Below are 18,303 nucleotides of genomic sequence, written 5' to 3' on the forward strand. Positions count from 1 at the left end.
CGAAGAATAAGTTGATACAAGTTAATGGCGTCAATGTGCTTACTCTCTTAGGTTTTTCATCTTCTTTCTCTTTCAGTTTCCTGGCATAGTCCTCTTGGTAAAAGTCGAATATGATGCTCTGCAGGGCCACGCCGCTGTAGTTCGCTCGCGCCGGTGGTATCGTCTGAGTTTCCACTGACTGAAGTTACAATTATAGTTTATTTTTAAATTGCAGCTTTAATTGTTTAAAAGGTTGCATGATATCCACGAAGATATCAAGAAATAAATACTTAGTAATCTTCGTCGGTACATATAGGTAAATCAAAAGAAATCGTTCATAAAAAATGCAGAAAGATGACTGAAAAACGTGGTCAGGATCATAACCTCATACGAAAACGGTATATAGGAGATGCCATTTTATAAGAAAATAGATATGTCTCGAAATGTAGAACATTTAGATTGTAACAGATACTTTTCTGAACAGGTAATCAGGGTGGCAGATATTTTTCGTACGTTGTTTCAGCCGCTGCTATTGTTGCTAGCTGTACCAAGGATGTCTCCATAGATTTCAACAAAAACAAGACTCACACGTCGAGGATTGTTGAATGTGAGCGCAGCCCGCTCGCAGAAGTTGAACTGGTTGGCAAGCTTCTTGACGCGGGGCCTGATGACAATCTCTTCTTCGCCTGCGGGTGGCGCCCCGCCCCCGCCCCCTTCCTCGGCTATGTTGACAAGAGAATGACCAAAATTTGGAGTCATCTAATAGTATTTTGTTCAATAGGTACGAGTACAAGGGTTATTTTTTAGGGTGTAAGACGTAATTATGTACCGTTGCATACATTTTTTTTAAGACAGCAGCATACACCAAAAATTATAAATAAAATCAAAGTAAATATTGGTTTGTAGATTTTTGCCCAGAAGTCAGAATAAAAGAACAGTTGCATAATATTGTATGAATATTCCTAATAACACTGCTGTTCAGATCCTATAGACAGCGCGCCGGGGCCCCGCGCGCCGCGCTTCTTATGAAGTTGATTTCAATCTCACTGGTAGTCCTTTAATCGACGAGTACTGGTGTAGAAAAAGGTACATAAGATAGGAACTGGGAGTGTTACTCTTCTTAGTTCTCTGTAACTAACTTTTAGCATCAACTACAGCCGTTATTTAAAATAAAATACATTTTATTAGCTCCTCACATGGATCTTCTTATTTGTGTGTCATTTCTTTAGAGTCAGCAACAAACCATCAGTCGCCGTTAAAATGTTCGCTAAATTTTATGCGAAGTTTAAGTTCACTCTGAGTGATATTGATCGGTTCGTCAATTGTGGTAGGCACAACCGGCCCACTGTGGAACGACACCGTACTCGTGGTTGGACATAAGAATTTCTGTCTTTTGATGAATAATTATTATAATATTGATAAATGATCGTAAAATTTAGGAGAGATATTTAGTCCTGAATAGTTTCTCAATATCCTTACTTAATTTCATAGATTATTGTTAAGACAATAAAAATGTAAGTATCATCGAAAACAAAAAAATCTCATGTCCAACCCCAAGTATAGCGTCGTTCCACAGTATGTGTAAGACATTAAGCTGTTATCACACGTGCTGAGTTTTCTGGCTCGAAATTTCGAAAATCTATTTTTTTTAAAGAAATCTATGTTAGATGAAATACAATGCTTACCATCTTCCGGTTCGGCCTCCTCACCACCCTCTCCTTCTTGCTGCTCGCCCTCGGCCGTTTCTGGAGCTTGTTCCGCCGCTGCCTTTTCTTCCTCCGGCTTTTGTTCCTCTATATTTAGACATTTCAATAAGCTTGGTTTTAATGAAACAGTAAAGTAATACGAGTTGTATGAATTTTTTGGTAGGTAACATCAAATAGGAATAAAGTTAAATTTAGGAAAAGACAAAACAAATAATGGGGTCCTCAAGCGGCAAACGCTACGCTATGGGTAAGTATTCGTATTACGGTCGCATTAAAGTACCTACAATAAGAATAGGTATTTAGAAAATGTGTTATGACCTTCCGCTTTAGCCTCCTCGCCGGCGGGCGGCGGCGGCTCTGGTTCTGGTTCCTCCTCCTCCTCCGCGTCCTCCGTTGTCTTTTTCACCTTCGCGCGCTTTGGCCCCGCGTCGTCGAAACCCACCATACCTTATAATGATATAGAAGTTTTATCTTCTTTCACCATATACCATCGTTCATTTCATTCTGATTTTTCTTTCAAACTTTGTAAAAAAAAAAGAATATTTAATAAGTACTTATTGAGACATTAAATAAGAAGTTATATATATTTTTTAAATGAGGCATTGTATTGATCAGTCTTGTTACAATACTAAAACATGTTCCGTGGCTCACGTTGCCGCTAAGAAAAAAGTATTCAAAGATGCTTGATTTCTTAAGAAAAACAGGATAATTAATACATTATCCAAATATTAAAAATCTATATTTTTGGTACATTTTGTCAAAATGTCGCCATTTATCAACTTACCATAACCAGCAGCAATTTGTGCTTTAGCTTCATCGGAATCCTTACGGATCGCAGTACCCTGGTAGATGAACAGTGGGAACGCCTTCCCAAACGTTGGCTTAGGTTTAAAGGTAAACATGGCCCTCCCGTAGTGATACGCGACTTCATCCGCGACCCACTGCGGGTTGATCTGTGTCAGGACCCGACCGACATCTTCGTCAAGGTCCTAGGGGTTTTTTTCATTAAATATAATAGGTATATTGAGTTCTGTAAAATGTCTGAATGAATGGGAAGAATTTCTATGAAGCAAAGTAAGCCAGAATGAGTTTTCGTCCTTGTAAACTTCTATATTGTAAATATCATTATTATCGTGAGTTATTTATGAGAACTGTACCCGTACCACGAGTCAGTGACAGTGTCAACAGGGACATATACGCTAACGTCTACGTAATTTACTTTCAATACATCTTTCTCGCACTATATAATAAGTCAGTACTCGAGCGAGATACAGAGAAAGTATGTGAACTGTCAGTAACTCGTGATAAGGGTACTTAAAATTATATTTCTCTATACGAGCATAACCCGTAATGATAGATAGAGGTCACATTAAGATGAAGAGGAGATGGGAGGTAGAAGACAGATTAAGTGGTTTGTTTCTAAAAATGACATTTAATGAAACAACACTTACGGCTTCTGGAACGTCTTCCTGGTCGTCGGGTTTGATAAGCGTACGCGGTTTCAGCCAATCTAGGGCGTCCTCTCCCTCGGTTAGGTTGGCCTTCGACTTCTGTGCTTCTTTCTGTCACAAAATCAACCATTAATTAACAACTATTCAACAACTATTATCCAAACAACTATTCAAACCCATTACTATGAGCAACATACATTTAAAACGTTAATCGTCTTATTTATAATAGCATTTTGTTCGTCTCCGTTAAGAGCACGTTTAATCATAGCCCTCAGCATGGTAGAAAAATAATGGAATCTTTTTTCGTGAAGAAATCGTCGAGACACGCAAGTCTCGGCTGGCAGCAAAACCCATACTGTTCGGGTTTATATCAATTTGAAAAGCTTGCCGAATTAGCATGGCATTCGTTGTTAAGTCTTTATTAGGGCTGATCATGTAAATAGTCTATTAAAATATACTTAATTCGAGCAGTGCATGCGTAAACAAACTATTAAAGAGGTTTGCGTGCTTGAAGAATGCTTCATTTTTAGATTTGGGTGGCTGATATATTACAGCATTTTACATGGAAGTGGTATTTCAGAAAGTTTGTATTAAGTTCAAGACAGGCAAGTACATACAGGTTTATTGTGTACTGTGCATAAATTACAAATAAATTATGATAATGTTACTAAAACAAATTGCACAAGATATGAACACACATTCTGTAAAAGGTTTTAAAAGTGATGCAAAGCTTCTATAGATAATTTCCTTTTCTAGATACCTACGTGTAAATATTACTAAAACGCCAAGCTATCAAATATTTACGAGAGTATCTGTTAATAACTATCAATTTTTGACATTGTTACTCTGTTTTATTAAATAGTTTTTATATCACCTTTGAAGTACCATGGACGGAAAAGGACCGAAGCAAAAGCTTGCCAAGAATGCAATATTTAAACTTAATTGCACAATAGGAACTAGGTACAATAATATACACTTTTCAATTTTCAAAAAAGTTGTGCTCTATCGCTCGGTAAAAAATAAACCCAAATAACCCAGTTCGCGGTTACTTAGCCTAATAATATTCAAAAGATAAGCGACGTCTTCTGATGGTCTGGTCCATTCCAAATGTGTTAAAATCCAACGGAGGACGCACGAGTCACGTAAAACACAATTTTTAATGATATTTTTTTGATTCCTCAGCCAATCGCCACATAAACTTAGTTTTGGACAAAAGTAAGGCTAATCAAATAATTAGTTCATCATACGCAGCTTTGGAGCAACATTGCTAGGTAAACACAATATGTGAAAATAAAATATAACATTTGAAATAGCGTAGCTTCATTTATCTTTTTCTCACATAATTTTTATGCCAGTAATATTAATGGCGGTTATATACAGCTACTGTTAACCAATAAATTCAATTTTATGATAGTATTATGGTATGAAATGAATATCAAAAAGTTAACGTCACGCAATAGCTAACGTTAGAACAAATTTGTCATGAACTGAACGAATATAAAAAAAGTTACGTTCGGTTGATTCTCCTCATTTATCGTATAAAACACAAATACTTACGTCACTGTCACTATCCATTTCGAAAGACATTTTTATTAATAGCAACGAAATTTTTTAACGTATTAATTCGGCAAAGGGTTAAAAACGACTGCGGTGCGAACCGTTGCGAACGCGTTTGCTGCATTGTAAGCAACTTTGAAAGTAACTTGTTTTTAATAGTGCTCAACTTCCTTACCAACATTAACCGTAATGTAAATCGTATCATACTAATACCACAATTCAGCTGAAAGTAACAACAGCATGTTAATGGAATTTCGTTATTTGTATATCGAGCTGAATTCTTTAAGTAGATAATATATAATTGTAACAGTAGGTAAGTGTAAATTAACATTGCCATGAAACTCGAATATTATTAGTGATTCCAAATCCTTATATATATATTTTGGAAACTTAATTATGACAGGATTTTTTATTTAAAGTAAACCAGTCGTTCATTGGCTATTAGAAATATGTAAGTAATTACATTCTCCACAATGACAAATTTTAGACTTAAAGGTATTCTTAAAAAATAAATGAAATAACTTGAAAAGCTGCTAGCTAGGCCTATAAAGGAAAATGAACTCTGAAATGTCTGGAACACATTTCAAGGAAAAGGCTCAACTTAAAATATATAGAACGCTTTGATTATTATGGCAAAATGCACACATTACTTTAAAAAGTTTAAAATAAAGGAAGGAACTATTACTGATGCGGCAGACAATGATACATCTACATCTCTCCAAAAATGAAGTGGACAAACTTGTCTCATGATTATTGCTCTGCTGACTGGGATGTTCCTCATAATGGACATTTTATTTTATTTCACATTTAATTATATCTTCTGCAAACGGTACTAAGTTCGCAAATTTGTCCCCAGGCTAGGCGTGTCACCAAATTCTAATTACCACCGTGTCTGGCATTAGCTAGTACTGCGACGGCACGACATCGGGTCCCGCGGACTTGCCGACTCGCTATCAAGCATACCGCCCGTTGGCATTTCTACAATCTGAGGACATTCTAAAGGATAAACTTTATCTGTAAATTGCTATAAGTCTTTATTGGAATGTGCAGAGATAACAAAGAAATTTTATAAAAAAATTATAACGACGTAAGTTGGTAAGTAAAGATCTATTTTGTAACTTAAAGGCTTTTATACTGCAATATTGTCTTTTCTTTAATTACTTGAGTGTTTTTTTTGCGAGTAGGTGTTTGGTTTTTGTTATTTTGTTTTTGTTTTTTCAATATTTTAGTTTACTCACAGTCGTTCCGCATCTGGCTCACAACAATTTAAAAATTCTATCTTGTTTGGTACACATGAATTATGGTTTTCATTGTTCTTATTGAATCTCTTATTTTTAGATCACCATTCACCACAAGCTGCGCGCGAGCAGCATTCAGTTTATTTGAAATTTGCTTGCTAATACAAGCTACGGCGTAGCACTTCGTAGCAGAGCTAAAGCTTGAAAGAGCTATTCAAAGGTTATTAAATATATAGTTATGACTTATATATATATATATATATATATATATATATATATATATAGCTATAAGAAAGTTATAAGTATAAATGTGTCAAAATCGAACATAGAAAGCCGAAAGCGGCATTAGAATTTATAAAATGATATCATTTTATCATCATCTCGTTAGCATCTCTCTTGGCCCAATGAAACATAAGTATGAAGTAGCTTTAACTTCAATAATACGAAAAAAAATCATTACAGTGTTTGTATAATATAAAGTGGCGACACTGGCGACATGATCAACAAAGTACAAACTCATTCCAGTTATTTTCAGACAAACGTTTACAACCGTGCCGTGAACGGATGAAGCAAAACACAAATGACAATGTTATAAGTTATAAGCATTAAATTTCATGATCGAGTGTTCCTTCTGAGTTGCGTGCTTCTGATGAATGAACGATGACAGCTAGGGGATCGATGGGATAATACCACTGATATTGATAAGCGTAACGAGATAATATGATTAAATATCGATTGAACTCCATTTTATAACTTCTCATTCCAGAATGTTTCGCCCTTCGGTCAAGTCGTGTACAGCAAGAGAAATTTAAATGGATGCATTTCTACATTAGACTTGTTCGTTAACTACAGTAAGTCGGTTTTTGATATTTCTGTTTGAAGGCTTTAAAGTTTAGAAATTTCAGCTACGTCTGCTAATCCGTTTGATTGATGTCGATTTATCGATTCTACAAAACAAGGTGTATTCATTATTCAAGTTGACATTTCGCAGACTAAAAATAGATTTCATGTAAGTAATGTTTCTTTAATCGTTTGACTGTAAGACTATATTGAAATGGATCTGAAATAAGTAAGCCAGTATAACGTTTGGCCTAACGCTTAACGAGGTCGCATGGTGATGGGACATTCACATTGCAAGCTATTGAATGAAATATTATATGAATTGGTCTTCATAACCTAATAAACTTTAACCACGTATTCCTGATGCAGATGTGTATTTTAATATTTGGCAGCCAGTGGGCCTCGGCCGCCCTCTGGAAAAGTGCGTGCTCCGCCCTTCGAAGCCTGCTGACCTGGGCCATGGCCCCCTTGGCCCTAGGGTAAATACGCCCCTGTGCTGATGGTATTACGACTAAATAATAAAATAATATTATATTTACTTAGATCAAGTTTTCTAGTTTTAATTTAGAAATATAATTACTGTAACTTGTTAACGGCACCTTGTCGCACCAAGGTAAGAAAGAAGAGACGCTTTCCAGATAAATTTTCGTCCATTGACCCGCCTTTTGCTATTTTTATAGCACGTGCATAATTATATTGCTGTCAAACTGACATTGACAGTGACATTGACCACGGCCATGGCATGACCATTGATCAGGGGCGGGACAAACAGTGATCGGCTTATAAAAATCGATAATAACAACATACTTGTTGATTTTGAAAGGTTCACTCATCAATAGGCATGATTAAAGTTGATCAGGTTATTCGGGCCCACCCTGAATGAACAGCCATGCTCAATCAAAACAATTTTTTATAAATACGATACAGACACAAACAGGCACTTCGGTTGCAATGTTTTCAACCTGTGACGTCACTCAAACTTGTGGAAAGCTATGATATTCGCGAACATCCCAGAAGCTGGGCAAGGACATACACAAACATAGACAGACAGAACACACGTATTTACAATATGACGTCAGTACAAGCGTCTAGACATGACTGATCGGGTCCTATTGACTCAATACTTACAGTAAGACGCTTTAGTAGCATCCCAAGAGATTTTTCCTTGGACTTACTTCGCCAAAGCTCTGGCAACTTTACCGAGCCCTGCTTACTCATCCCTGGTAGAGTAGGGAGCTAAGCAAATCATTAAAATCGTTAATACAATTTTCTTGTGTCGTTTGCTCTATTATTGTAATCATGTAATGTAATAGTATCTGTTGCGCAATATTTATTGACACAATGTATTTTGTATTGGTCATAAAGTCATAACATAATGTACGAAAATGTAATGTTTAGGTACTTACGTTAACATGCACTTATTGGAATTGTAATTGTTTTGCCGATCATAATGATGTGCGGGTTAGTTAAGAAAATTGATAGATCCCGCATTTTTAGGGTTCCGTACCCAAGGGTCAAACGGGACCCTATTACTGAGACTTCGCTGTCCGTCCGTTCGTCTGTCATCAGGCTGTATCTCATGAACCGTGATAGCTAGACAGTTAAAATTTTCACAGATCATGTATTTCTGTTGCCGCTATAACAACAAATACTAAAAACAGAATAAAATAAATATTTAAGGGGGGGCTCCCATACAACAAACATAATTTTTTTGCCGTTTTTATAAATAATGGTACGGAATCCTTCGTACGCGAGTTCGACTCGCACTTGCCATGTTTTTAGTTACAAATAGGTTACTAAAATAATCTTCATCTAAACCCTGCTAGACCAATAGTTTCCTAGTGAATTACTAACTCGCCGCCGTCTTGCTATCTGCTAATGATAGAAGTAATCTCCTCTACCTACCTATAAGTATATTACGTTCTCGTTCTAGCATTCGGCTGCCTTAGAGTTCTTGCAGCGCTACAACTACTATTAGGTTTAGCAATAAATTAATTAGAAATATATATGTTTTTTTAAGTCCAATTATTGACAGCACATAGTAGGTAATTGCTAGTTAGCAATTTAATAGTTTGTGGTAAAAATGTTTGTTGCTGCGAGATATATTTGCTCTTCCACATAAGTAGTAAGTGTAAGAACAATTATCTTCTTTTTATATAAATAGTAAGAACAATCTTTATTATGAATCTGGTTAGGTAACTGAAAGTATATTAAAATGAGCAGAGAAATGCATTTTTACTTACCTACCAATTTCCGACTAACCAAAACAAACTGAAGTCATTTACTCCTAGCACAGCATGGCTTTACTATCATATCCAAAGTTATGGGCTAGAATTCATGGATAAAAGGGAACAATATGGAATTTTAGTGTAGGTAAATACTTAGCGGGATACCGTTTGGGATTAGTGAGGTTATGACGTAGTCTGTTACGTGTCTTGCTAGTAGTGAGGGTCGTGGAGTAGCAACGTGGTATGTGTTTGATCAATGTGATAGATGCATTACATAATCATATATTTTATATTACTTTAATAAAATAAATTGTATTAGAGTTATCAGTTTAATAATATTCTTCTAAATAAAATATAATAAAATAAGCCTGAGGAAATAGTTTTAAAATTGCTTACCGATCTTTATCTAATTTACGAAAATTATTTAACATAATAAGTAAAGTTGTTAGTATAACATATTCTATAATCCAAGAATACATACCTTTTTCGGTGCCATTTTAATTTATTTGTCTACTTTATAAATAAACACTAAATTACAGAATATTCGTAGCGATTAGAAAAGTTTGACAAATTCGAAACAATTTTGTCAAAACACAACGTCAGAATGGGTTGCGCGCGCACGACGGTTGCTATGGCAACCAAGGACGGGGGCTACATGAGACGTGGCCGGGCCGTAGCCCGTTCGCAACAATCTACTGTGCTTCACGCGTGTCCGTGTAACGATTAAAAGCTACAGCGAACTGCAGTGAAAATGTATGTATTATTTAACCTCTGTTTAGTCACTCAGCTGTTTAATTTTATTTATTTTGAACATATTTTTGTACAACTGTAGCAAGTAACTACGGAATCATCGATGTATATCGGCATTGTAAGATGTAATATGTATCCTGATGTTCACGGTCATTAGTTCTGTGTTGTCATTGTGATTAAAGAAATATGCTATATGGAAAAATTATACATAAGTATTTACAGATGATGTAGCAATATGTTCTCCTGGAAATTTAGGTGCTTGGTTTTATTATTAAAGGATGCGCAAAGTTTTAAATTTAAGTAAGCTGTAATAAATAGTATATTTTAATAATATGCAGATATGTATCCGCTTAACGAATAGGTACTAACTTTATGTATCATTTAGCAGCTTCGCTTTTTCATTGATAGCAAAATTAAGATTATTTTATAGAAATCGCTCGAGAGATCAGCGAATATTATTTCGCTAACTGTAGGTAACTACATAACTATCCAATAGTTGATGTGGGTTATACCTGACATATTTTAATTAAGATACTTAGTATTTTGCAACGATAATTTGTACTTGAAGTTTTACTATATTCGGACACTGATGACAAGGTATTTTAAAAATATCTACATGCAAATTTCATCATTAATAGGTAAGTACCTAACTGAGTTTCAACTGTGTCAAGGGATTAAAAATGGAGCACACATAACTATTTATAGAAATAAAAAAGAAATCTTTTTTATTGTTGCGTTAAAGGACGACACTGATATAACAATTAGTTGTGGTTTTGATCTTGTTATGATGCGATCTTAACGCCCGCGTGCCTGCCTGATTGGTACGCGCGAAATGCACTGGGAATAGAGTCAAGGTTATACTTATCCCGTGACTGTTTTGTTAAATTGTAAAACAGTTATTTCCATAATAAAACCTCTTTTTAAAATATAAAAAAAATTAATTGATATATCAATCCTTAAATTTCCAGCAGAGGTGCAAGCGTTCACACTGGCGGATCCCGAGTTGCGAGAGCTGCTGCTGCCGGCACAGGACCCGGTGGACAGCGGCATCGACAGCGACGCCACGGACAACGAGCGACGCGGCCGGCGCCAAGCGCGGCAGAACGAGGTCAGTGTACAGTCCACATGGACATGCACAAGACCCGGCAGACAGCGGCATCGATAGCGACGCCACGGACAGTGAGTAACACGGCCAGCGCCAAGCGCGGCAGAACGAGGTCAGTGTACAGGCCAAATGGACGTGCACAAGACCCGGCGGATAGCGGCATCGACAGCGACGCCATGAACAGAATGTGGTCCGTAGTCGGTATACACTTAAAATTGATGTTTGAGAGTGCTATAGTTTAAGGGGGTGAGGACAGTGAGCTACTGCCGTTGACACAGGACCCGACGGACAGCGGCATCGAACGAGGTCGGTATATATAGGCGTCATGAATATGAGAGACCACTAGTTAAAAGTCGTTGGCTAGGATGGTAAGCCTGCTGCTGCTGGTACAGGACCCGGTAGATAGTAGCAGCGGTACCGATGGCTACGCGACGGACAGCGAGTGGCGCAGCCGTCGCAATGCACAATGTTGTCGCCACACAGTTACAGCATTAGTAAGTAGGTACAGTCAGCATTAATAGCAGCGGATGACACAACGCACTAAAAGTAGCTGCCACCCTGGAATACTTTTCTAAATAGAGATACAATAGTTCACGTTCAAAAGTATCTATTATAGTCTGATTGTTCTACATATAGATACCTGTCTCTTTTTGATAGGCTATTAGAGGATGGTAGAAACTGTTGAAGCGCATTGTTAACCGATACTTTTGATACAGACTGTACAAGGATAGACGTCACTGAACCCATCTAATCCATCTGGTCAAGAAGTGAACCCCACATCCACCCATACCAGAATGAGGTAAGCACACAGCTAGGGTGTACAAGAGCTGGCATAGCGCCAGCAAAATGAACTGGGGTCATAGAAAGGCTGCGTAAGATTCTTGGCAGCAGCATCGGCGACAGCAGCGAATACTAAACTAGAAAGAGGTAAGTGCAAAGTGAAGATGCTCGTGTCTTAAGAGACTGAAGAGACTTGGCAGCAATATTGATAATATCAGCAAATACGGACACTAAAATGGGGTGAGTAGAAGGAGGTCACGTACCTAAAATAATTTGGCAGTATTATCGTACCACTGCCATAGCTTGGTATGTTAATATAGCATATTTATTCCATATAAACAAATCTACCGTACAATAACCATGTCATTCTTAACTTTGTTCTCGCAACTAAGTATATTAAAATCAATATTTTACTATTACAGGACAGTATCGACGAAGAAAGCGATGTTACCATCGAGATTGAAATGCCGATTCCGTACTGTGCACAGCATCCTAACCGCTCCTACGCGGAGCGCTCCGTGCGCGTATCGCCTTCACTCTTCGAAGTCGAGCTCACCGCTTCCGATGAAGACGACGCTTCGGTACTCGAACTTATAATACCATATCAACAGCCACGATACCAAAAGCTGCCCACGTCATCTCCCTTAAAAGCTAAGATCAGAGCTCCGAGGTACCTCTGTGGGTTTCTTTGTTGTTTTCGTAAGTAGGAACCGTCATGGGTCGGACAATTGATTAATGTGTGAATATCTTATTTATAGTTTTAAACCCACGATGTTATTAAGATCGAAGTCCCAGAAACGACTAAACCACCATCAGTACCTGTATCGCTACAGTCTTTCCGGGAGGAGACGCTTGTACTCATTAAGTTATCGGTCCATGACGAAATTTGTCATGAATTGATCTTTACACAAGTAGTTATTTTATAGTTGAAAGTTATGAGTGAGGATCCCATTCGAACCCGTTTAAAAGCAAACTCTGTCGACGCTTTGAGCGAATGACTTTATTGAGAGCACTCACAACTTTGAAGTATTACCTATAATGGAATTATGAAGCATAACTATGAGTACAATAGTTAATACGCATAAAGTTAATCTTTGGAAATTTATTTTCGTCCACTGAGTAGGTTTATTACCTACTAAAAATTTTTTTTTATGTCGGTACGGACTAAACATATACCACCCAAATAACTTACATAAAACAGCAGCCAAATAACACTAGACCCTACTCATAGTGTTGTGTTCCTACCGGTGAGTAAGGTTGTTTGCCACCGACGTAGTATAAGGATAAAAAAAACCCCAAATAACTAAATATTATACACTACATTTGGCGTCATGGAAAAGTTAAATATTGTATACTATCAAAGATAAAGGCTTTTTGCAACAGCTCATGAGAGCCTGGGATTCGCTTGGCAACTAAGACCTAAGAATTGGCGTAGGCACTGGTTTTTACGAAAGCGACCACCATCTGATCCGACTTTCCCACTAGGAAACTAGGCCTTATTGGGATAAGTCCGTTTTTATCATGATGTTTTTCTTAAATGCAAAGCGACTGGTAAATATCAAAAAATTCATCGTTCGTAACTTTTGAAAAACTCATTGGTATACAAGCCGGGGCTTGAACCCCTAGGGCTACCTCCGAATTGTAATTCGCACGTCTTTACCGCTAGGTTACCAGCGTTTCAACTTTATGAAAAGGTAAACAAATATATAGAATAAGTATACGAATTATTTTTTGTTAAGCATTTTATCAAATATCTTATGGCATTACCGATCAACTGATTTTGCCTAAATATCCCTAATACTAAATAAAAATATTTATGCGTTACATAAGGGAGCAAAGTTGTTGTTTATCTCTCAGGCTTATAATGAGATCTGAGACAGCGAGAGATTTCAAAAAGTGGCGTCTAGAGTGTAACGAGGGTTTCTAGATGCGACTGGTTACAATAAACAACTTCGCTCTCAAGTATAACGCAAATTTTTCATCGTACTATCGCGAGAGAATTAGTACCTATGTACCTACTTAGCCGTAATAAACATTAAAATAAGTTTAACAAATCTAATCTAAATGAATACTATAGATTTTTTCTGATGCTCAAGAAGAGTTTTTATATATATTATTTCGGTATCTATTTCTTTATGATCGCATAATATATGTAGGTACATATACAATCTATACATTGTATTTACTGTTAGTAAATATTGTGAAATATAGGTTCCTATATATTACTTGATTTTATAGGTCGACGATTTGAAGCTAAAGCCCGTCACAGACAGACGGAGCGATAATATATCAGAAGATATGTTATAGCAAGGCATATAACGATATATTTTACGTACCAATTGACGGAGTCCACCCACGAGACTATAATATATATTATGGTATCTCGTAAGATACCCTAATATATATTATAATATCGCAAGGTACCTTAAGATGCCTTGCTGTAAGATATTTAATATCTATAGCAAGGCATCTTAAGGTGCCTTGCGATGTTATAACTTGGTATATTACAATATATTTGCAAATTTTCCCCTAAAAAGTTGCACACATAAACAATTTTAGTTAATTATTATTAATAATATGGCTAATTTTTATTATTATTGATATAATGATGTATGTAACCAAGAATTAAGTATGTCAATTTTATATTATGAATGAAACGTGTGCAAATTCTTGTCAATTATGGTATAAAATGATTATAAAATTTATAATGCATGCTTATAGGTTTTATAATGAATTACCTAGATAAAAAAAAACTGTGAGTTTTTTTTTATTATATAATAAATAATTAAAATTTGGGAGAGACATAATACATAATAATATATGTATATTTTTTCAGACTTTGGTACTTGGTACCTGTTTTTAAAGACTGATTTAAAATATGTTATATTTATTACCTTCCAATTGTCTATCAAGAAGTTTTCAAGTTAACACCCTTAAAAACAAGCATAGAGATTTCTGCATTGCTGTTATAAGTGTTACTAAGTTATAGTTAAAAACGTTTGATGACCTTTACTGTCGTGTTTTGGACGACCATAAAAGTACGGATTTAGAGATAAATAAACTCCGCTTAAGCAAACTTTACACTAGTTTTACAGAAAAAAGGAAACGCGTAATTTTATGGCAAAATATAACATGATATGACTTCATTACAACATATTTATTAAATAACGGAATTTAATCATTTGTCGACGCAATTACTAACATTACCAGACTAGATTACTACTACCCCTTTGGATGGCCAGACTTAGTCTCTGGCCGAAGTAGCTGCCAGCCTTCTGGTCAAGTAGCTGCCAGTCTTCTTCTTCTTTTTCTGGCCTTATCCCATTTTTATTTGGGGTCGGCTCTCCTAATCAATTTTCTCCAGTTATATCTGTTCCGGGTCGTCGTTGGGTCAATATTCTTATTCTCTAGGTCTTTCTTAACTACGGAAATCAATGTAAGTCGGGGTCGTCCGCTCTTTTTCGGTTCTTTCATACATTCGAGCACCTTTCTAGTCATGTGGTCCTCCGGCCTTCTCATGACATGACCATACCATCGGAGTCGTGTTTCTGTTAGCTTGTCCTGTATGGGTCTTATTTTGAACGAGCCTCTGATGTAACGGTTCGGTACTTTGTCCATGAGTGTCACTCCTGCAGACCACCTAAGCATTCGCATTTCAGCGACGTGAAGTTGGTCGGATTGTTGCTTCTTGAGAGGCCAACATTCTGCACCATATAACAATGCTGGTCTGACAGCAGTTTTGTACACTTTGCCCTGCGGATGGGCATCCTCGGGTCACAGAGTACTCCTGTAAGCTCCCTCCACTTTTGCCAGCCCGTACTTTTACGATGCACTACGTCGTTGTCAATGTAACCGTCATTGGTTATTACACTGCCTAGGTACTTAAAGTTTTGTACGGTTTTAAGCGCAGTATTTTGCAGGTGTAAAGTGTGTTGGGAGTTACTGTTGGCAAACTTGCAGTGCATATATTCAGTTTTCTCTCTGCTTATTCTTAATCCCGCTTTTTCTAGGGATGACCTCCAGCCTTCCAGCGTTCTTTGGAGTGCTCTTGGTTCTTCATCGATGAGGACAACATCGTCTGCGTAAAGAAGGTTCCAAGGTGTTGGTTTCTGGATATTAGAAGTGAGGTAGTCCATAACGAGGTTGAATAAAAGCGGGCTGAGAGCTGACCTTTGGTGAACTCCAACATTTACGTGAAACTCATCACCCATTCCCGCTGGACATCTTACGTTTGTAGTGACGTTCCTGTACATATCAACTATCATCTGTATGTAACATCTGGTAAAATTATGAATAAATGAACAAATAACTATAATTATTTCCGATTGCTATTTTCTAGAAGCTGAAATGATAACACAAACTTTAGAATAAATAAGGCATGAAGTTATTTAGTCATTATAAATGTTCTAGTGTCATGAAAATATATACATTTTTGATGACATTCTACATTTTGTTATAACAATGTTCGAACCAACCGGGTCCGACTTTATGTACAGTCAACCAATTTGAATCCTAGGCCACTATAGAACCTTGTCGCTTTAACTACTCTATACATGACATGCATCACTCAATAAGCACTGTCGTAGAAGTCATTATGACATGGCCTAGGAGTCAAATTGGTTGGCCGTACGTAATTAAATTACTATAAATAATATTTATTAATATAACATAGATAGTGACGGGCGATAATGACGTTGTATTTGTTATTTTATTTCATTATTTTAAATTCATCCATCGTCCATCCATGACTTATTATAGTTGGTCAAACCGATTTGTCAGTAAATAAGCACAAAAAAAACTATACTCATCCTTTTTTCTGGGTGCTAGTACTGGTGTAAAACAAAGATAGTATGATTCTCTCTGTCTATGTTTGACATGAGATCGTCCTTTGACAAACTATACTTACATATTATACAGTGTGTATTTTTCACATAACCGCAAACTTAAACTAAACGTAGGTTTTAGTGATATAAAACGATTTTGAAAGATGTTTTAAATTTCGTTTTAACTTAGCATAATTAATTTTTGAAAATATTTGGATCGGCAATGTATAAATTTTGTGCATCATCACTATGACACTGACTGACGTCACTTGTGACAGTTGTGACGTCGCGTCATAAAATGCGACGTTTTGAGTTAAAACAAAGTACCTAGTGATACATTGCTTGCTGAATTATTTTATATGGAAAAACAAAAGTCGTCTGTTATTTATAAAACCTATGAAAGTATGTTAATTATAGTATACCTTTAGTTATGTGGTCGTATATAAAAACGCTGTATAATAAATATTAATGAAAATAAAAACAATCAACGTTTTACCCTACATTAGAAATAAACTGAACAAAATAATAACAGTTTTGAATGATTCACGGTTAGTTTCACTATACTTAACGGGAGCTCAATAAAAACAATATAAAAGGTAATCACGGTTTATATTCCGATTTAAGTGTAGTGTAAACAAAATAATAATATTGCTTTGTAAATCCACAATATATCAAGTTATTATATGTATGTTACAAGGTTTAACAAAGAAATATTATTGTTGTTTATATGGTTTTCCGCAAAGTAGAGTTGAGTTAAAATCTCTAACGACAGCGCTTGGTTCAGTTAAAAAGTATGTAAACTCGTAGTTTGCGCACGAGGTCTGAGGATTTAATAATAGACCAACCGGGCAAGATTAATAGGGAATATCAGAGAATGAGAGAGTGAGAAAGAAATAGAGTAATATTATGAATGTAAATTTAAATTGTTTAAGTGAGTCTTCTATTTACCCACCTGTAAATGTGTCAAAAAGTAATTTATTTGTGTACTTGAAATATTTCTAAATGTTGTTCAAGAGTATTAAAATAACTTTACGACAAGAAATGTTAACTAGAATCTACTGGCAACAATAAAATCTATTCAGAATAAGCATTTTCATTTATCTATTTCTATTTTATGGAACTATTGGAAGATTATATAGGCACTATAAATGGTATTTATTGCTTTGTGAAATTAATAAAACAACACTATACGTATAACAAACTTCGAAATTAAGTCCGCTATTTCCCTAAATACTTTTCTCACACAAAACATTTACAAGCTTCACAACTACGTCACTACGCAACTTCTCGCAACTACGCCATATTTTTGTTCCTTTCTAATTTCTTAGCTTTACACTTAAATGTACCGCATGCCTCGTGAAACAATATGGTGGTGTCTTCGGTGGTTAAGAACATCCCCGAGGCATACGTCACTGTAATAGCCGACATGTACCGGGAAGCCAGGTCAGTGATCAGGACCACCGTGGGAGTAACCCGCTCAATACCAGTCACCGAAGGGGTTCATCAGGGGTCGGTGTTAAGCCAGATACTCTCACGGAGGGTGCTCAGAACGAGGCACGGTGGACATTTATATATGCGGATGACGTGGCAGTATGTACCGAGAGCCGAGAAGAGCTACAAAAATTATTACTGTCGTGGATCAGTTGCAGAGAGGCGGTCTTATGTTGAGTGGTCAAAAAACGCAGTTCATGGAGTGTAATGTCCCCGATTCAGACTCCGAGCCAATATTGGTTGACGTCCTGTCCATCAAGTATAGAAATGCAACCAATACTAATATCTCGGGAGCATTGTGCACGATTCCGGATCACTGGAGACCAATATTCAACACAGGATTGCGGCCGCCTGG

At 36.5% G+C, this 18,303-nt stretch overlaps 1 protein-coding gene and 1 long non-coding RNA gene across 4 annotated transcripts in view; both read right to left on the reverse strand.

Annotated features, from left to right (window-relative positions):
- The window catches only part of LOC133527981 (dynein intermediate chain 2, ciliary), a 25,356-nt gene extending 15,749 nt beyond the window's left edge, over positions 1-9,607 (reverse strand). Inside the window, exons 1-8 of one of the 3 annotated variants that reach the window (XM_061865207.1) lie at positions 9,481-9,607; positions 7,900-8,007; positions 3,137-3,247; positions 2,470-2,674; positions 2,004-2,132; positions 1,665-1,772; positions 568-701; positions 44-178 (exon numbers count right to left, since the gene is read on the reverse strand). In XM_061865207.1, coding sequence (XP_061721191.1) covers positions 44-178; positions 568-701; positions 1,665-1,772; positions 2,004-2,132; positions 2,470-2,674; positions 3,137-3,247; positions 7,900-8,007; positions 9,481-9,495 — 945 coding nt within the window. In that variant the 5' untranslated portion in view covers positions 9,496-9,607. Of the gene's footprint in view, positions 1-43; positions 179-567; positions 702-1,664; positions 1,773-2,003; positions 2,133-2,469; positions 2,675-3,136; positions 3,248-4,693; positions 4,965-7,899; positions 8,008-9,480 lie in introns of those variants that run through there. The other 2 variants (XM_061865209.1, XM_061865208.1) reach the window with 2 other exon arrangements.
- LOC133527413 (uncharacterized) overlaps positions 1-18,303 on the reverse strand; it is a 152,706-nt gene that overhangs the window by 61,982 nt on the left and 72,421 nt on the right. The window lies entirely within an intron of this gene.

The sequence above is a fragment of the Cydia pomonella genome, chromosome 18 (genome assembly GCF_033807575.1).
Source record: "Cydia pomonella isolate Wapato2018A chromosome 18, ilCydPomo1, whole genome shotgun sequence".
NCBI lineage: Eukaryota > Metazoa > Arthropoda > Insecta > Lepidoptera > Tortricidae > Cydia > Cydia pomonella.